Consider the following 21739-nt stretch of genomic DNA (forward strand, 5'->3'; position numbering starts at 1 on the left):
GGGCTGGCAGTTTCATGGGCTCACAGTTTTGAAGTCTCAGAATCTTTGAAGGTTGCAGTCTGAAGACTCTGGGGTCCTCAGGTGCTGTCATTTTATGGAGTTGGAGTCTTGTGGTTGTGCAATTTCAATTCAGGGATGGCAAACATATTCTTAAAAAGGCAGTAAATATTTCAGACTTGTGGGCCATATGGCTCTTCATTACAATTATTCAACTCTGCCATTGTAACATATTAGTAACCATAAACTCTGTCTGTAAATGTTATTGTGTGCTAATAAAACATTTATACAAACATGCATGCAGCCAATGAGGCTAAAATTTGTAGACCTCTACATTTAAAAACTGGTAGTTTCTGGGCTCTCTGGAATAGAAATATGAGCTCACCTTCAGAACATTTGAACTAGAGGTATACTTCATCTAACCAGAGCTGCATCTAAACGCCCACCCACAATCTGTTACGATTAATGATATCAGATAGACGTTAGGAGCCAAGCATTTCTTGTTTTCATCATTCCTTTGTATAGATAGTGGTTTCCATCTGGTATCACTTAATCTGAAGAACATCTTTTTATATTCTTTTTGGTATAGTTCTGCTGTTGATGAATTCTCTCAGCTTTTGTTTGTCAAAAAATGCTTTATTTTACCTTTTTTTTTTGAAGGAGTTTTCATAGGTTATAGAATTTGAGATTAATAGAATTTTAGTTTTTTTTCTCCTTTTTAGTCCTCTTCCCCTCCCCCTGTCCCCATTGTCTTCTGGCTGCCTTGTTTCTGAAGAGAAATCATTGCTTAATTCCCCTGGTTATAATGTATTTTTTCTCCTCTCTCATGCTGCTTTAGAGATGTTTTTCTTTATCAGCAACTTGATTACATCTTACCTTGGTTTGGTTTTCTTTGAATTTTTCTTACACAGGGTTCACTAAACTTCTGGATTATAGGATTATAGTTTTTATCAAATTTGAAAATTTTTCAGCTGTTAATTGTTTTAAACATTTTCTGCCCACTCTTTTCTGGGACCCCAATAATATATATGCTGTGCTTTAAAAAAATTTTTATTTTATTTTTGGCTGTGCTGAATTTTGCTGCTGCGCAGGCTTTTCTCCAGTTTTGAGGGCTACTGCCTAGTTGCAGTGAGAGGGATTCTTGTGGACCATGGGCTCTACAGTGAGCAGGACTCAGTAGCTGCAGAGCACAGGCTGTGGAGAGCACGCTCAGTAGTCACGGCACATGTGCTTCGTTGCCTCACAACACATGGGATCTTCCTGCACCAGAGATCAAACCCAATCTGCTGCATTGGCAGGGGACTCCTACCACTGAGCCACCAGGGAAGCCTTGCGGCACTTTTGATATTGCCTTACAGGTCCCTGAGATTCTAGTAATTTTTTCAGTCTTTGTTCCTTGGAAGGAAGAAAACCACACATATAGAATGTAACCATAGTTAGAGATTATCTGTGATTTTTTTTAAAAAAATGCATTTTCTGATGAATGAGGAGAAAAATCTGATCATGTTTTCATGATGCCCCTATTACCTATCACATTATAAATTCTAATCTTTCTTTCTTGTTTATTGACTTCATAATTTGGGGGGTTTTAATATATATCTTTAATTTTTTATTATATAATGGGAATTAGCCAATTAACAATGTGTTGTGGTAGTTTCAGGTGAACATCGAAGGGAACTTCATTACTTTTAACATCTTTTATCCTGTTCTTTTTGTTTCTTTAATAAGTATTCAATGTGTAAGTAGTTACCATATCAACAGTATGAATCAGACATGGAATCCTTCTGTTTGGGTGTTTACAGTACAGCCAGGAGAGAAAAGAAAAGGAAAAAAAAAATATATATATATATATATCTATATAAAAAATCATCAAATCCAGGATAGAGATTAAATATTACCAAAAATGTTGTGGGAAACCAGAATGAAACATCTCAGTTGTTTACTATTTACATGTTGGACTTAAAACAGCCTTCCGCGAAAAAAATTCCATTTTAAAACCTGTTTCAATAAATAAATAAATAAATAAATAAAATAAAACCTGTTTCATGTTAATTTGGCTTACTTTTCATTTCATTTTAGGTATAATGTGTTTGTTTTTCAGAGTTTTGTTTTAGGTAGTTGTTAGCAGTATAACTGAGAAATTAAAATATATCCTTAAAAGCTGCATTATCAGGATGAGCTAACTAACTGCCTAGAAGAGAAGACTGAGGTTTTATGATGTTGTTTGATTTGACTCTCAGTGGAGGAATCAGACATCATTGATCTGGAGAAACGCTATTGGTTGCTGAAGGCTCAATCCCGAACTGGACGATTTGATTTAGAGACATTTGGCCCATTGGTTTCACCACCAATTCGTCCATCTCTAAGTGAAGGTAGGAATCATTATGTTTCTATGATGTTCCTTGCTAAACACATGAGACCAGCTTTTATTTCTAACCAATACATCTTTACTCTAAAAGGCCATAATGTTATAGGTTTGCAGGTTTCTTGCAAATAGTTCAGTGGGGAGGAAAATTAAATGGGAAATTAAGATTATAGTCTTGAGCATCCTATTCTACTTAGGTAACCTTGCATAAATCAGTTTAGTTCTCTCATCTGTACATATGTGCTAATTAGTCGCTCAGTCATGTTCAGCTCTTTGGCCCCATGGACTGTAGCCTGCCAGGCTCCTCTGTCCATGGGATTCTCTAGGCAAGAATACTGGCGGGGGATGCCATGCCGTCCTCCAGGGAATTCTCCCAACCCAGGGACCTAGGTTCTCTTGCGGCTCCTGCATTGGCAAGCAGGTTCTTTACCACTAGGTCCACCTGGGAAGCCTCCCTCTCACCTGTGTATTCTCATAAATAAAATGTTTTGACCATGACAGTGGTTATGAAACTACTCCTATGGGTGCCTCAGAAACTCACTCCTGTAGTGCAGGGGTTAGGGAGGTGGCCACTGAGCAGGGAAAGCTCTGGACTTCCACATACAGCCCCACCTCTGCCTCAGCTCAAGAACCTCCACAATTTTTCTTTCACATAAGAAGGTTCACTGGGGAATTCCCTAACGGTCCAGCAGTTAGGACTCCTCGATTTCACTGCCACGGGCCTGGGTTCAATTTCTGGTTGAGAAGTAGGATCCTGTGCATGGCACAGCAAAAATTTTAAAAAAAGAAGAAAAAGGTTCCACTGTAGTGTCACTCCTTCCACCACCCAAAAAAAGATTAGGAAACCACTGGACTGGACCATATCTACAGTTCTCACTTAGCCCTAAATTTCTCATTGCTATCACTTAAAAAGATGGAAATGTAAACAGTAGTTGTCGGGTGATATCACAGAAACCACATATGGAGTCTGAATACTTGGGTTTTTCTTCTGGTTCAGACCTTGTTAAACTTTCTTTTGGCAAGTTGTTTAACTCCTCGTTAGCTATGATTTTCCTTCTCTTTAAACTGAGGGCACAGAAGTAGAGTCTTGTAGACTATCTGTATTCTTCACATTCCCTGTGTATTTCAGAAATACTTGTTAGGGGAACCAGAACAGATAGGACATCAGCTACTTCAGAAGTGCAGTTGTGTTTTTAAACTTTTAGAATTAGAGAGTGATAAGTCATTTTATTTGAAAAAAAATTATTTCATTTCCATGTCATATTAAAAGTTTGAAAACCACTGATTATATTATAAATTTCCTTTTATTTCTGAAATTTAAAGTATTTATAATATTAAGTAGCACAAAGAAGACTGCAATACAGAATTTCTTTCTCTTATAGTGTATTATTTTTTTTTTGCCTCAAGAAAGAGCTTAATGGAGCTTATTAATAACAGCACAGTATATCTTTGATATATGCAGTTCAACTTTTCTTCTTTTTTCCTTTTTCTTCTCATTCTTTCCAAATAAGGATAGTTGTGGTCTCTGGCTTTTTTTTTTTTCTCCGGTTCTTAATTTTTTTAATTTGTTTTTACTTTTTACATACTATAGTCATTTCTAGCTATAGGATTTGATATAAGATAGAGACAGGCAGGCAAACAGAACCAAACACTAAATGATAGTAATGTATTTTCTGTTAAAAAGTTAAGTTTTATAATTATATCAGGGAAAAAAAACCTTCCTGAGACAGTGGGAGCTACTGATAAACTTTTATTTTTAATTCAGTAGTTTATGGGGAAAAGTCATGCCTCCTTTCAGAAACATGTCATTAACATTAGGAAATTTGTTGATTCTGATTTATGTTGTCTTTTCCTATTTTACAGGTTTATTTAATGCTTTTGATGAAAATCGTGATAATCACATAGATTTTAAGGAGATATCCTGTGGGTTATCAGCTTGTTGCAGAGGACCTCTGGCAGAAAGACAAAAATGTGAGTATGTTAAACATTGTCACAAAATTTGCAAATGATAAGGAGAAAAATATCAGCATTCATTCATGTAGAAATCATCTGTGGATTAAGACTTAAATTTTCATTACTTTGGCAAATATCTATGTTGAAGTTCTAGTGAAGTCACTGTAAGGATTTAGTCATCTTTTTTTTTTTTTTTTTTTTTTTTTTTTTACTGTGGAGTGATTTGGAATCTTTGTCATTAGTAATGGGGTTGATTTTCCAGATGAGGTTGCAATTCATAATAAATGAACTACATCGATCATGATATCTTTGAAAATGTTAAGCATTTAGAAAATATTTTCTGGTAGTCTATATAGAAAATTTTGCATTTTACATGACTTGAATTATAATTTATTTTCTGTCACTTCTATACATTAATACCTAATTAACAAAATGAAATTTATGATCAAAACACAATTTTATTAAATACTAAAAGTCTTTTAAACCTAGCTAAAAATGTTATGCCATAATTTATAAGCATTAGTATATTGCTTTAATAAATCTTAACCATATCTGAGAAAATATGTTTACATTTAATTGGAATCTAATTCTAATATATTTACAAAAGTCATTATCTCTGTGTCTTTCAAAAATACAGTTTCACAAATGTTCCCTATTTTGCATATGTTACTTGTTAGAATTCTTTTTTCTTCTTTGATATAGTATACTATTATTCCAATGTGACTTTATGATAGATTATTTGTTTCCATTAAAGTTCAAATACTAAATAGACTGACATCTTTGCTTCTCAGTTGAGGTTTATTATTGCCTTAATATTTTAAAAATTGTTTTTTGCTAGTGCAAGTTAATAAGATACAGTGATTCATTTGACGTTAATTAGCAAATGTTAGTATTTCTAATTGTTCAGTTTAGTCACTCAGTCATGTCCGACTCTGCGACCCCATGAATCACAGCACGCCAGGCCTCCCTGTCCATCACCAACTCCCAAAGTTCACCCAAACTCATGTCCATCAAGTCGGTGATGCCATCCAGCCATCTCACCCTCTGTTGTCCCCTTCTCCTCCTGCCCCCAATCCCTCCCAGCATCAGGGTCTTTACCAATGAGTCAACTCTTCGCATGAGGTGGCCAAAGTATTGGAGTTTCAGCTTTAGCATCAATCCTTCCAATGATATACCCAGGACTGATCTCCTTTAGGATGGACTGGTTGGATCTCCTTGCAGTCCAAGGGACTCTCAAGAGTCTTCTCCAACACCACAGTTCAAAAGCATCAATTCTTTGGCACTCAGCTTTCTTCACAGTCCAACTCTCACATCCATACATGACTACTGGAAAAAATCATAGCCTTGACTAAATGAACGTTTCTTGGCAAAGTAATGTCGCTGCTTTTGAATATGCTATCTAGGTTGGTCATAACTTTTCTTCCAAGGAGTAAGCGTCTTTTGATTTCATGGCTGCAGTCACTATCTGCAGTGATTTTGGAGCCCAAAAAAATTAAGTCTGACACTGTTTCCACTGTTTCCCCATGTATTTGCCAGGAAGTGATGGGACTAGATGCCATGATCTTAGTTTTTCTGAATGTTGAGCTTTAAGCCAACTTTTTTACTCTCCTCTTTCACTTTCATCAAGAGGCTTTTTACTATAGTAACTTGGATCTTATTAATATTTTTCAGTTTATAAGGAATTTAGCTGTAGATTTGGGGGAAGGATAAGGTTCTCCAGCCTGGCTAATGATTTGGAGAGAGAGACTTAGAAATGTGTGCAGGAAGCCCTACAAGTTCAGCAGACTTCCATGACATACTCTGCTCTAGATGAGAACTTAATCCGGAATGTACTTGCTTGAGAAACTTAGTAATTTTACTAGGGTAGCTTCTAGTAATATGTATTGTACTTCAGAGTATAAAAGTGATTTCCCTCCAAAAGAGTTTCTTTTGTTTAGTTTGTTTCAAGGTGTTTGATGTTGACCGTGATGGAGTTCTCTCCAGGGCTGAGCTGAGAAACATGGTGGTTGCACTCTTAGAGGTCTGGAAGGACAACCGCACTGATGATATACCGGTAAATTCTGCTTGTATATACATTTTGGTGCATGTAAACTTCACACCAACAGGAAAATGGAGTGAATAAAACTTTTAAAGAGATCAACAATAAAGGATTTGCTCTGACTTCTAGTTGCTATATTATCCTACTCAAAATATCTGTAGTTAAAAGTACAAAATTGGGAAGAGAATTTGCCTTAGAAAATTTAATAAACTGAATGTATTATAAATATTTGACCAAAATATCATATATTTTTCTTATTGCTTGGTCACTGAGTTGTGTTTGACTCCTTTGCAACCCCATGGACTGTAGCCTGGCTAGGCTGCTGTGTCCCTAGGATTTCCCAGGCACCAAAACTGGAGTGGGTTGTCATTTCCTTCTCCTTAGGATCTCCCCAACCCAGGGATTGAACCCATGTCTTCTGCATTGGCAGGCAGATTCTTTACCTCTGAGCCACCAGGGAAGCCCAACATCATAAACTTAGTCACTGACTAATAAAAATGATATCTGCTTTTTTCTAATTACTTCTTTGGGTTTCTGTTTTTAAGGAATTACACATGGATCTATGTGACATTGTAGAAGGCATACTGAATGCACATGACACCACAAAGGTGAGTCCAGCTGGGACTGATTTTTTTCTAAAAATACCTCATACTTTGAATTGGTATATGTAGCTGGCGTATATATTTAAATCTCTTCTACATTGTCTCAACCAAGTGCTTATTTGGACCAGTGGTTACAGTCCCTCCAAGTTGTCTCTAAAGACAGCCCATTCTATATTTCCAATTTTAGTATATGTGCTTTCGAAGCAAGCAAAGCCTATTCCATCTTTAAACAACTCCACTGAAGTGTTATGTACATAAAAACATTTATATTTTATAAGGTAGGCATGTTATAAAAATTAAGTATACACGGCCCTTGCCATCTACAGTTTATAATCTTTATTTCTCCCATTTTAATAAGTTACAGAAAGGCTAATCTTGTACTGAGCAAAGGAAACGCTGGAAAAATGAAAACACATTGTATGATTCCATTTATATGAAGTTTGAGAATAGAGACAAAACCAGCAAATGGTAATAGGTGTTATATAGTGGTTTTGCAGATGAGTGATTCAACTGGGAGGGACCATAAGGAGATGATGGAAATGACTGTCTTAATCTGGATACATACATTGTTTTACAAAATTTCTAAAGTAATATTGGTAGAAGTCTCTTCTGAGTTCTTTAATAGCACCCAGAATAACCATGTAATAGAAATAAGCGTGTACTTTACAAATAATAAATTCTTGAACTTAGTTTGACAACACTTATTAGTTAGGGATATTATAATAGGTTTTCTCCTGTAGCTTGCTGTGATTTTCCTACAGAATGTATGAAAAATGTAATTTTTGGTATACTTTGAAACCAAAAAAGAGTAACATGAAATTGTATTTTAGGGAAATATAATATAGATACTCATTTTTTATTTTTATTAAGTTCTTTTCAATCTCTAAGAACTCTGATGAAGTTGCTAGATATTTCTAAGAAGGAGGTCTTAGAAAATTGTTAGGATCAAAGCACATAATCCAGAGTCTGTAAAAATGCTTTCAAAATTAGCAAATACTTCATTTTCCCTACCTGGGGCCTTTTGTAGGTTCCATAGGTAACGTTTGAACCAGAAGATAATGTGAGTTATTTCCCAGGTGTTGTTGAAAGAAGAAGATGGTTGGTGATAAATTATCCTCATTGCCATTGACTACTTTAACGAAGTTTGGTTACTTTTAAATTTATCCTGGCTGTCCTATTTCTCAGATGAACAGATAGCACCTGCCTTAAATTGTTGGATTTCTTTCAGACAAATAATCGTTAAAAGTTTAATAAACCAGATTTTACTCAAATAAAAAATGAGGGCATTCTTAATATGAGATCTTTTAAAATACTGTTTCTCTTTCAGATGGGTCATCTTACTCTAGAAGACTATCAAATCTGGAGTGTGAAGAATGTTCTTGCCAATGAATTTTTGAATCTACTTTTCCAGGTATGTTTAAGGTAAATGACAGATACAGAGGGCAGTGATACCAGTAGTTCTGCATCTTTTCCATTACATAGTAGTTACTGCCATCTAAGCTACAAAACCATATATTATTAGAAAACTACATTATCCTATAAGCTACAAAACCATATATTATTAAAAAACTACATTATCCTGTATACCACCTGAAAGATGGTGATATAAAGCATGAGTGCCTACTGAAGTTTCTCAAAGTCATGAAGTGTTAGAAAAGTGGAATATAGCTGATTATGTTTATCTTAAAACTCATGACAGAGCAGAATGTAAACACAAAATAATTTAAATTGTAAAAGCCATTATAATTGCTATTTTTCTTCAAAGACCCCTCATAAGGCTGTAGAACAGAGATGGTTCATAAATAAGCACCTGTAAATTTTTCACAAAATATTCAATCTTTCTAGTTAAGAGATTATCCTAGATGCAAAATTATTTCTTTTTTTTTCTAATTCTTTATAACGTCCAAAAAAGATCAAAGGAGAAGGAAGAAAGAATAGCTGCTAGGAATAAGCAGCCAGATTTTAACTGTTTTCTCAGTTAAAATATTTCTCTTGCTCCCATTTTAAAAAATAGTTTATGGTTTCCATTTTTCATAGTTTTTCATAAATATGTAAGTTGACTTAATAGTGATATTTTAGATTCTTCTTATTTTCCTTTCCTTATAAAAGCACCCCTGTGAAAGTCAGAAAAGTTTGGTATCTTTGTCTTTATCATGATCTTCCATTATAAATAAAAAGGTCTATGACATAACTGTTAGAATAAATGGAAATTGAACTCTTCCTAATGGGTAATTACTAACTAGTGTATATTTAAAGCATATGCAATCTGATACGCTTATAATAGCCATTTAAATCACTCAGCTACTCCACTGTCAATTTTCAACAGAAATTTAAGTTGATGGCTTTGGAAAATTAAAAATGTACAAAAGTAATATAAATCACTACTGTAAACAGAAGTGACTTACTTGATAATATGAAAATTGATGAGCTCTTTTTTTTAATCTCACTTAAAATACTATTCTCAAATTTTAAGTCATAATTAGTTATATAAACATTTTGGCCACTTGAGTTTGTATTTGCATCATCCTGTAGCTCTCAGGTAGCAAAGCATTTTGAATTTTTGTATTGCCTCGACTATTTTCTCATGCTTATCAGGGACTTGCAGTGACAGTATTTTCCTGTGATTCTAATTTATAAATAAGCGAATGCTTGAGATTTGTTTTTTTATGTCAGTGTTTCCAGCATTATATTAAACAGTTGAAAGGTTTTTTTCATGAGTACCCATTACCCATCATCTGCATTTTACCATGCTCACTTTATCCCATATTTAGACATGCTTTTAAAACTTTATGTTCACTTAATATATGTGTAAACAGATTGGCCTGAATATCCAGATGGGTCCAGTCTAATCACACGAGTCCTTAGAAGTGGAAAACTTTTCCCAGCTATGGTCAGGAAAAAGAGATGGCATTGGGAGCAGGGCTAGAGAGGTACAGCTCTGCTAGCTTTGAAGATAGAGAAAGAGCCGTGAGCATAGGATTGTGGGTGAATTTTAGACACTGGAAAACGGAAGGAAGCATATTCTTCCTTTGACCTCCAGAAAGGAATACCACCCTGTTACCATCTTGATTTTTAGCCTGGAGAGATCTGTGCCTTACTTTTGACCTGCATAACTGTAAGATAATAAATTTGTGTTGTTTTAAACTATAAATTTTGTGATAATTTATTACAACAGTAATAAAAATCCAGTACAGAGGGAGATAACCCATATTTATGGATTGGAAGGCTCAATGTGTTAAAGGTGTCAGTTTCCCTTCAGTTGACTTAAAGACTTGTGCACTCAAAATCAGAATCCCCAGAAGCTCATTTTGTCACTGAGATTTTGTAGAACTTGACCAGAGGATTCTAAGTACACAGGGGAGTACGAGGGTCAAAAATATAGCAAAGAAGAAATTCAGGAACAATGGATTTATATTACCAGATATTAGAACTTTTTATAAAATAGCAACAGTGTTACAACAGTGTGATGTCTGCATAAAGTTAGATCAACCAATGGAACAACATTGAGAGTTCTTACACAGACCTACATAGGTGTGATCACTTGATTTATAACAAAGAAAACATTGCATTGCAGAGGAGAAGGGGTGGTCTTTTCAGTAAGTGGTACTGGATTAATTAGTATTCCTATGGGAAAAACTATGCATCATTATTCACCCCATTACATGAAAAATAATTTTAGACCCTGTTACACAAAGTGAAGTAAGTCAGAGAAAAACAAATATTGTATATTAATGCGTATATATGGAATCTAGAAAAACAGGACTGATGAACCTGTTTGCAGGGAAGCAGTAGACATGCAGATGTAGAGAACAGAATTGTGCCACAGCAGGAGAAGGAGCGGGTAGGAGGAATTGAGAAAGTAACACTGACATATATACACTGTCGGGTATAAAACAGATGACTGGTAGGAGGCTGCGGTGTAACACAGGGAGCCCAGCCTGGTACTCTGATGACCTATAAGGGTGGGATGGGAGCAGGAAGGGAGGCTTAGGATGGAAGGGCTCTTATGTGTAATTATGACTGATTCGGGCTTCCCTGGTGGCTCAGACAGTGAAGAATCTGCCTGCAATGCAGGAGACCCAGGTTCGATCCCTGAGTCAGAAAGATTCCCTGGAGAAGGGAATGGCTACCCACTCCAGTATTCTTGCCTGGAGAATTCCATGGTCAGAGGAGCCTGGCGGGCTATAGTCTGTGGGACTGCAAAGAGTCAGACACAACTGAGCAACTAATGTGGCTGGTTCACAATGGAGGCCAGTGCAGCATTGTAAAGCAATTATCCTGCAGTTAAAAATAAACAAATTTTTTAAAAGTAATTTTAGGTAGATTATAAATCTAATAAATTTGGAAAGTAAAGAATAAAGTGTCTAGAAAATAACATAGATATTTTAATGACTTTGAGGTTGCAAAGAGTTCTTAAACAGTACAGAGCTCACCAAGCACAAAGAAAAGTTGTAAGTTGGACTTCAGTAAAATTAAGAATTCTTTTTTTCAAGAGATGCCATTAAGAAAATGATAAGAATTTATTTGCTTTACTTGTGTCCAGCAAGACTTCTGTATAGAGCATGTGTGTGCTAGTCACTCAGTCATGTTCGACTCTTTTTGACCCCCTGGACTGTAGTCCACCAGGTTCCTCTGTCCATGGAACTCTCCAGACAAGAATACTGGAGTGGGTTGCCATGCCCTGCATTGGCAGGTGTGTTCTTTACCTCTAGCGCCACCTGGGAAGCCCATCCAGGGCATACAAAGAACAACAACCAATGGGAAACAAGGCAGAAGCTTAATATTAAAATGTACAAAAAACCTGAATGGGTACTTCACAAAAGAGAATATCCAAATAGCTAATAATTATGAAAGGGGGCTAACTTCTTTAGTCATAATGAAAATACATATTAAAATTGTACTTGGAATACCATTAGACATCCACTAGAATGGTTAGCCTTGAAGTAATAATGAAGCATTGTTGAAGATAATAAGAAAGTGTAACTCTTTCACATTGCCAGAAGGAATATAAATTCTTGCAAGTATTGGCTGTTTTTATATATACTCTATAGAAACTTGTATATCTGAACACCAAAAGATGTAGAATAAGTTCTTCTAATCACTTCTTATTACAGCCCCAAACAGAAAATGACCTACCTACCTGTCAACAATAAATACATAAAAGTAAATGGTGAGACTTACATACACATGGTTTAATTTAAAGCAATAAAAATAAATATATTACTGCTACACACAACCGCATCAAGGAATCTTACATAATGTGGAATGGGAAATACTGGACCAGAAAAGCAGACAAAAGGCAATCGATGGTGTGGAATTCAGGGTAGTGAATACATCAGAGGGTGCTTAGTGTCTGGGAAGGAACTCAAAGTGGAGCTTTGGGGGAGGTAGCAATGTTCTGTTTCTTGACTAGATGAAGGTCATGTGAAACTAACAACATTATAAATCAACTATATTTCAGTTTAAAAAACCTTTAAAAAGTATTGCCTCAACAATAAAAGAATGAACTGTTGATAAATGGATGAGTCTCATAAACCTAATTTGTGTATTGTTAAGTAAATTTTACCTCAAAGGTAAACAAATTATAAACAGGCAGGCTGATATATTTACAGGGAGCTGTACTAATATCTATAACTTACTTTGAAATACATGCAAAAATTAAGATGGATTAATAGATGAATTGAGGGACGGATAGATGAAGTATAATAAAATGTTAATGTCAGAATTAGGTAATGAGTATGAGGTGTTCAGTGTAAAATTCTTTCAACTTTTCTGTATTTATATTTTTCATGATAATATGGGGGGGTGGGGAATGACTTCTTTTATAATGATTTAGAGAAGGCAAATAAATTGAGGAGAAAATGAGCCTTTAAAAGCATACTTAGAACTTCCGTAGTGGTCCAGTGGTTAAGAATTTGCCTGCCAGAAAAAAAGAATCTGTCTGCGAATGCAGGAGCCACAGGTTCAATCCCTGGTCTGGGAAGGTTCCACATGCTGTGGAGCAGCTAAGCTGTGGGCCACCGCTGCTGTTTCTGCGTGCTACAACTACTGCAGCCCACTCACCCTAGAGGCCATGCTCCACAACAAGAAAAGCCTCACCCACAGTGCGAAGCCCGGGCAGTGCAGGAGAGTAGCCCTCACTCACTGCAGCTGGATAAAGCCCGGGCAGCAACAAAGACCAGGCATAGCCAAAAATAAAAAAATAAATTCTCTTTTTAAAAGCGTATTTAGTGCTAGTAGCATTAATGTTCTTCTTAGAGCTGTTGAAGTTGAAATGCTACCTTTATCCTTCATTTCTGGTATCCTTTTCATCTCCCCTTTACCTTTCTACCCAAGTGCCATAGTATGCTCTTCAGATTTCCGGAAAGAAGATAATATTCATGTGTGAGATAATTAAGGTATATAGTATTAATGAAACATTTTAAAAAGTAGTTTTTTCCTTCTTTCTTTCTCCTTTTCTTCCTTTCTCTCTGTCTCTCTTTCCTGCCCGCCCCACCCCCCCCAACACAGAGATTTGGAAATTGCTTCCATTGAAATGATTTATTTCTTTAAAAAAAAAAAAGTTCAGATTTGCTCAAGTGGATCATTTGGTAATTCATCAGCCAAAAGCTATTGCTAGTTTAGGTTCCCGTCTAGAAGTGGATCCTATATAGAGAATGTGAAATATTCTATAGTCCACTCATTGGCACCAATGAAGTTTAATTTACCATTTTCTTTCTAGGTATGTCACATAGTTCTGGGGTTAAGACCAGCTACTCCAGAAGAGGAAGGACAAATTATTAGGTAAGTTTATAGATACAATCTGTGTATATTTTCATTAAATAGTTATAATTTCTGACATCTGAAATATATTGTTACTGTGATGACTTGGTATATTGTATGTGTTCTGAAAGAATTCCCCCCTCTGAGTTAATTAAGGCACCCATCACCATCACATATCTTATAATGAAAATTTGTATCTTTTTACCAATCTCTCTCCCAGCTCCTGGCAGCCTCTTTTCTATTCTGTTTCTGAATTCAGCTTCTTTTTGGACACCGTGCAATATTTGTCTTTCTCTGTCCAGCTTATTTCATTTAGAATAATACCCTCAAGCTTCATCTGTGTGTTTTTGTAAAGACATGATTTCCTATTTTGAAAGGCTGAATAAAATTCCATTTTATATATTCATAAACAGCACCTTTTCTTCATAGTTTCATCTGTTTTGGGACACTTGGATTGTTTCCATGCCTTGGCTATCGTGAGTAATGTTGCAGTGAATGTGAGAGTAGAGCTGTCTCTTCAAGCTGATGAAGCGATCCGTATCAAGACATATCACCATTAGGTGGTCAAAAGCCAGAGGCAGAGCTTTTAAAGCAGTACCAGCATTAAGATACCTGTGTGTATCCTTCATAAAATTTAAAGCGCTGAAAGAAAAAGAACACTGTAGCCAAGAATTCTATATCCCAAAAAAATATTTCTTCAAGAGTGATTTGGATTTTGAAATGAATTCTTATATATGACTCTTACAGCAGTAAAAGAAAAAAATAGGTAAATTTGGCTTCATGTAAATTAAAAACTTGTTCTTCGAAGGGCATTGTCATGAAACTGAAAAGAAAACCTACGAACTGAGACATATTTGTAAATCATAGATCTGACACGAGTCAGGTAACTAGAATATATAAAGAACTCCTGCAACTCATCAACCAAAGTATAGCTCAATGTATAAAGCACTCCTGCAACTCATCAACCAAAATATAGCTCAATGTATAAAGAACTCCTACAACTCATCAACCAAAATATAACTCAATGTATAAAGAACTCCTACAACTCATCAACCAAAATATAGCTCAGTTTATAAAGAACTCCTACAACTCATCAACCAAAATATAGCCCAATTTAAAACAGGCAAGGGACTTCAATGGACATTTCTCCAGAGATGATATACACAAATGATATACACATGGTTGTCCAGCAGTTGAAAAGATGCTCAAAATCGTTTGCCATTAAGGAAATGCAACTCAAAACTACATGAAATTCCACTTTGTACCTACTAGGATGTAATTTTGATGTAGAGAATTTGGGATTCTTATTGCGTCACTGGTAGAGTTTGTAAAATGGTGTAACTGCTATAGAAAACAAGTTAGTATTTCCTCAAAATTGCAATTACCACATAACTCTGCAATTCCCTTCTAGGTATTTATCTAAAAAATTGAAAATAGGCACTAAAATGCTTGTACCCAGATCTTCCTATTAGCACTGTTCACAATAGCCATAAGGTGGGAACAGCCCAATATCATATCAATCAGTAAGGTGAATGGTTAAACAAAATGTATATATATGCCATGAAATATCACTCAGCCATAAAAAGAAATGATGTACTGATACATGATATGACATGGATGAACCTCGCAAATGAAAGAAGCTAGACACAAGAGGTGATGTATTACACAATTCCATGTATATGAAATATCCAAAATAGGTAAAACTAAACTATCAGGACAGAAAGCAGATTGGGGATTGTTAAGGGCTAGGGAAAAGGAGTAATAGAAAATAACTGCTTAGCTGTGGTGTATGAAATTGTTTGGGGGAAGTTCGTATAACCTAAAATTAACCATTGTAAAGCATATGTAATATTCAGTGGCATTTAGTACAGTCAGAATGTGCAGAGACCACCTTATGTTATATGAATTTCTTCTCAATAAGAATAGTGTTTTTAAAAATCACATTGTGACACCGCTTCACACCCACTAGATAGATTTGTGATAAAAAAGACAGACAATAACAAGTGTTAGTGAGAATAATGGAGCAACTGCAACCCTCATACAATAGTGATGGGGAAATTAAATGGTGCAGCTCCTTTAGAAAACAGTGTGCCTGTTGCACATTATCAGGTATTAGATAGATAAGCAAAACATATAGCAACACGCTGTGGAATACTACTCAGTAATAATAATTTTTAAAAAAGCACAAAGTAATAGTATCTGCTCCAACATAGATGAACTTCAAAAACATTATGCTAAATAAAAGAGGTCCGATGCAAGAGACCATGTGTTATAACATTCCATTTATTTATTTAATTCCCTTGCCCATTTTAAAATTGTGAAATGTTCAGAAATGGCAACCCACTGCAGTATTCTCACCCAGGAAATCCCATGGACAGAGGAGCCTGACTGGTGCAGTCCATGGGGGTCCCAAGAGTCAGACACGATTTAACAACTATACAACAATATATCTAATATAGAAAGAACTCTTAAAAATCAAAGTTAAAAAAATACCCCAAAAAATGTATAGAAAAAAGGACAAAAGACATGAATAAACAATTCACCAAAAAGCTATATAATGGCTCATCTTCATATAAAAGGATCAAGTTGACTTTATAATAAGAGAAGTACAAACCAAAGCTACCCTGAGACATCATTTGTCTCTTTTGCACATTGACAAAAAATAATTTTGACAAGCCACTCTGATGGCAGTGCTGGGAGAACAGGCATTGTTAAACCCTGCTATCAGGAGTGTGTGACTCAGACAATAAAGAATTCACTTGCAGTCCAGGAGATCTGAGTTAGATCCCTGGGAAGATCCCCTAGAGAAGGGAATGGCAGCTATCCACTCCCAATATTTTTACCTGGAGAATTCCATGGATAGAGGAGCCTGGTGTGGGCCACAGTCCATGGGGTCGCAAAGAGTCATGCATAACTGTGTGACTTTTTAAGAGATAGAAAATAAACTAGTGGTGTCATGAGGCTGAGGGCAGTAATTTGACTAAAAAAATGACTAAAAATAAAGCATACCCTTCTGGGAGTATCTGAAATAGTCTAAAATTGGATTGTGGTAATGGTTGCACATGTCTGTAAATTTGCCAAAATCATTGAGTTCTACACTTAATTCAGATAACTTGTATGTTATTAAATTATTCCTCAGTGAAGCTGTTTTTGAAACATCAGTTGGAGGCTTATGACTCCTGAAATTGGCTTATCAGTGTTTCACTAATTTAATATGTGGCCATTTCCCAAGTATATCTGTTTCATACTTTTCCTTTGAAAAGTTTCTAATGATAACTTGTGGATGTATGGTCATCTGTTTTACACACTGTTTGATGTACTGAATTTCTTTTGTATGTAGAGGATGGTTAGAACGAGAAAGCAGGTATGGTCTGCAACCAGGACACAATTGGTTTATCATCTCTATGCAGTGGTGGCAGCAGTGGAAAGAATATGTCAAATATGTAAGTAAGATTCCTATTTATCTACATTTATAATAAGATTTTCAGCTCCATCAGACTTTATGTGACTACTGGACAGTAATAAAATGCTCCAACCTAGAAAAAGATTTGAAGGTGAAAGAAATGAATGCCTATATGATGCTTGCTAAGGACCAACCTGCTTTTCTAAAAAGCAAGTTCCAGAGGAAGTAATAGATTCACTAAGAAATCAAGTACTATATACTTACTATTTATAGCACATTATGAAAACAAAAGTATGAGACTGTAATTCTCACTTGGACAGTGGTTAGCAATTCTGATTGCATAGCAGAATCACATAGAAAGCTTTAAAAAAAATTCCTGAGCAAACAAATTTATAAAGCATAATTGGAGAAAGGGATTGAATTAATTTAAATAAGTCATTTTTGTATACTGAAAATTTTCTTTTGAAATCTAATTTAAATGGAATGCATTTTGTCGGTATGAACGCTATTAGAAAAGCTGTGAGAAGATCAATATATCTTTAATGATTTGCCAAGAAGTCTACAAACTGAAGTCCAAACATATGATTAATAATTTAAATACTCAGGCCTAATTCACAGGCCATAGGTCAGTGTGATTCTATTGTTCTGTTGTCCATACAGTTATGACTTATTTAGTTAATAGTTGAATTTAAAATACTGATGGCTGTAAATCTATACTTAATGTAGATTGCCAGTTTTTAATCGTTTGTATACTGTGGTCACCATTTTTTTGCCATATAATTTTCATACTATTATTTTCTTAGTTACATTTATATAAATAACTTTATCATTTTTATGTAAATAAATATATCTTATTTTAAATCTTATTTATGTCACTATCTTAAATAGAAATCAGTGTCACATTTCAGAAATAGAAGATCAAAGTAAAAATAAATTTAATGGAAATATATTAAATTCCAAGTAGTGTTGCCTTTTGAAGACTGATACTGAGGCCTATTCTCTGTTAAAAGGAGAAATTATCAAGTATTAGATTGGCATATCAAGTATTCAGTTAGCACATTAACACCAAACTGAGACCCTTTCCTCAAAGTAATCAGAGGACTGGAAGAGAATTGAATAGGGAATAATTTTTTCACTGTGAAGTAGAGTTATTTAAAACCCAACATAATCTGCTACCTTTCATATATTTTAAGAAAGTTAATAAATAATAGAAGATACTAACATTTGGATCAGTAATAAAGACTATGAATCTGTGTGCTTCTGAATTATTTGAAGTTCTAACAATAAAGCTATTTAACTTTTCTTGGTTCAATAGAGTTAATTGGTATGTAGAAAGCAATCTAGGTTTTATTCTCATTCTTCTTGCCACTCTTGAGTAAATCACTGTAATTTCTTCAGAACTGGCTTTTGAAGAATCTACATATTGATAGTGTTCACCTGGTTTACAGATCAAAGAGGCAAAAAACATCTAGTAAAATATTGATAAAATGTCTCCTTGTTTTGGCTAAAATTAGGGCTTCCCTTGTGGCTCAGATGATAAAGCATCTTCCTGCAATGTGGGAGACCTGGGTTCAGTCCCTGGGTCGGGAAGATCCTCTGGAGAAGGAAATGGCAACCCACTCCAGTACTCTTACCTGGAAAATTCCACGCTCAGAGGAGCCTGGTAGGCTACAGTCCATGGAATTGCAAAGAGTCAGACACGACCGAGCAACTTCACAGGGATGCTCTAATTGTATTAAAAGAATCTAAACCTTGCACTGTGCTGTTGCTATGATTTGATGTTTCTCTTAAGTTTCAGTTAGTTACTTTCTAAGTGGTGCCTTCAAGCCCCCCATCCATTCATCAGTTTCATCTACTAAAATTTATGTCGCTGTTTACTGAATACCACTTTAGTTCCTCTAGCCATGCTGTCTGTCTCCTCAGATGCCTCTGGGACCTTGTTCTACTGGTTAGCACCTTTAGTCTTTCTCTTTACCTTCACTTAAAAATATCCTGATCTTTTAAAAGCGCTCACAGATACATATTCCCATAGCACCTTCCCTTCTGCTTCTCCTCAGTCTTAGTTATCTCTGTTTTCTGTGTGTTGTTTGCTGATTTTTTTTTCCTCACAAATAAGCGTAGTAGAAAATAATTCTATGCTAGCTGCCTCTGCTTCTAGGGCTCTGTGTGTGTGTTTAGTCACTCATATGTGCCTGACTCTCTTTGACCCCATGTGCTGCGTGTTGTCAGCCAGGCGTGGCCTCTTCCATGGAATTTTTCAGGCAGGATACTGGAATGGGTTGCCATGTTCCTCCTCCAGGGCATCTACCCAACCGACAGAGGGATTGGCGTCTCCTGCGTTGGCAGGCAGACTCTTTCCCACTAGTGCCACCTGGGAAGCTGCCTCTCCTGATTCTTCTCTGGTCATTCAGACTCAGTACCCTTGCTAGATTCTTCTGCCACCAATCCTGTAGGTACTGTTCTCTCCTTATTCTACATATGCCGTATTCTTGGGTTTCCAGACATCTGTATAGTCCCCAGTCTATATCTCATCTCATTCTCTGTCCTGAGAATGTCCACAGAATCTCAAACCAAAATAAGCTCATTCCCAAAATGATCCCATTCACTTATACATCTTATCTTATGAAGATGTCAACCCCCATCTAGTCATCTAAGTCAGCATCTCATGTTCTACTTTGGAATTATCTGTGCCCTTCTTCCATACACAATTAATTGCCACTTTTTTTTTTGTCTCCTAAATCCATGCTCTCTCTCCATCTCCTTGTTTCTGGTTCTAGCTTTATGGTTGAGTATCTCAGCATCTCTTGCCTAAATTATTATGGAAGTCTTTTAACTTGTGTCTCAATTTTCACTTTCTGCCTGCTTTTTGCACGCTATAGAGTTATTTTTAAAACAAAAACTGGATTATCCTATCCCCTATTTAGAAGCCTCTCACAGAAGAATCCTGTCAATATAATGTTAGATGGAAGAAAAAGAAGCAATATGCTGTATTTAAAATGTATTTTCTGACAACAACCAGGATAGTTTATATTTACTAAATGCCAGACAATTTACGTGTGTCACTCATGTAATCTTCATATAACTCTGAGATTCTAATATCCTAGTTTTTACCTATAAAGAAACTGAGGCTTGTAAGTTTATTTTATGAAAGGCTGCATAGCTGGTAATTCAGTACCCTGCCCTTAATTCTAACCGTATCCCCCACATTTATTTTTTATAGATATGTGTATATGTTCAGTCACAAAAAATAAAGGAAACACATCAAAATGTCAACTATAGTTAATGCTAAATGATGGAATCTGAGTACTTGTGATGTTTAGTTTCTTCATGTTTTTCTATATTTTCTATAATAATGTAATCTTTAATAATAAAAGAATAAATACTATTGAGCTTTTTAATATTGATAAAAACCTTCCATGATTTTCAACTTTCAACAGAATAAAGTCTAGATTACTTTATGTGGTACAGGGTCACTTGCAGTCTGTTCCCATTCTACCTTACCAGTTTTACTTATATACACTATTCTTCTTTGAAGAAATTAAAACTCAGTTATACATCCAAATGTTTTAAGTGCCATAGCCAGCCACAGGAGAATTAGAAACAGTAGACAGTTGGGGGATTCATTTTTGAAGGCTGCATAATTGTCAGATTATTGAATTTTACCTTTTAATTTCTGACTTCATGATTTTTAGGATGCCAGCCCTGTTGTGATTGAGCCATCATCTGTGCTGAATGGAGGAAAATATTCATTTGGAACAACGGTACATCCTATAGAGCAGAGTGAAGATAGAATTGGAGGAGGCAGCCCAAGTTATGTGAACACCGCCGAAGAAAAATTTTCAGACAACGTTTCTAGTGCATCTGAAGCCTCAGAAACTACTGGCAGTGGTCAGTACGACTTCTTTTCCGTGAGGTTTAGGCAGGGTCATTTCTTAAAGTGGTACAGTTTGTCAGAGAGTATGCTTAGTGGGATATGGGCATCAGGCTTCCATTCACAGAAACAGATTTTGAATGAAATAATCAATTAACAGATTCTTGACTGTATTAGTAGCTTTACAAAGAGGAACTCTTCTATATTCTATGTCATTAATCTCTCAATTTGAAAATATTTTCACAGTTTTCATTGATTAGGTCAGTCTTTCCATATTGTTATTAAATCATTTTGTCAGTAAATTTAGAGAAGCCATTTTTGAAGAAAATCTAAATTTTTATCTCCAGAACTCTAACCATAGCACACCTTCATTGGATCAAATGCATCCTCATATTAGATTCAGACGTTCCAGGCTGGAACTTGGGAGTTATTTTGTCAACATATTTAGAAAGGATTGATAGTTCAGTTCAGTTCAGTTGCTCAGTGGTGTCCGACTCTCTGCGACCCCATGAATCGCAGCACACCAGGCCTCCCTGTCCATCACCAACTCCTGGAGTTCACTCAGACTCATGTCCATCAAGTCAGTGATGCCATCCAGCCATCTCATCCTCTGTCGTCCCTTTCTCCTCCTGCCCCCAATCTCTCCCAGCATCAAAGTCTTTCCCAATGAGTCAGCTCTTCATAATGTTGCCCATAATCCCCTTTGGTTGTTGATACCTACCTAAAACTTAGTAGTTTTACCCTTACG

The 21739-nt window shown here is 35.7% G+C and overlaps 1 protein-coding gene across 2 annotated transcripts in view; it reads left to right on the top strand.

Annotated features, from left to right (window-relative positions):
• The window catches only part of USP32 (ubiquitin specific peptidase 32), a 196795-nt gene that overhangs the window by 134022 nt on the left and 41034 nt on the right, over positions 1-21739 (top strand). For both annotated transcript variants that reach the window (XM_052657209.1, XM_052657210.1), the window contains exons 6-13: positions 2238-2369; positions 4226-4333; positions 6253-6368; positions 6899-6961; positions 8283-8366; positions 13677-13738; positions 17058-17160; positions 20813-21008. In XM_052657209.1, the coding sequence (XP_052513169.1) occupies positions 2238-2369; positions 4226-4333; positions 6253-6368; positions 6899-6961; positions 8283-8366; positions 13677-13738; positions 17058-17160; positions 20813-21008 (864 nt within the window). The remainder of the gene's footprint in view (positions 1-2237; positions 2370-4225; positions 4334-6252; positions 6369-6898; positions 6962-8282; positions 8367-13676; positions 13739-17057; positions 17161-20812; positions 21009-21739) is intronic.

This window comes from Budorcas taxicolor, chromosome 19, assembly GCF_023091745.1.
Source record: "Budorcas taxicolor isolate Tak-1 chromosome 19, Takin1.1, whole genome shotgun sequence".
NCBI lineage: Eukaryota > Metazoa > Chordata > Mammalia > Artiodactyla > Bovidae > Budorcas > Budorcas taxicolor.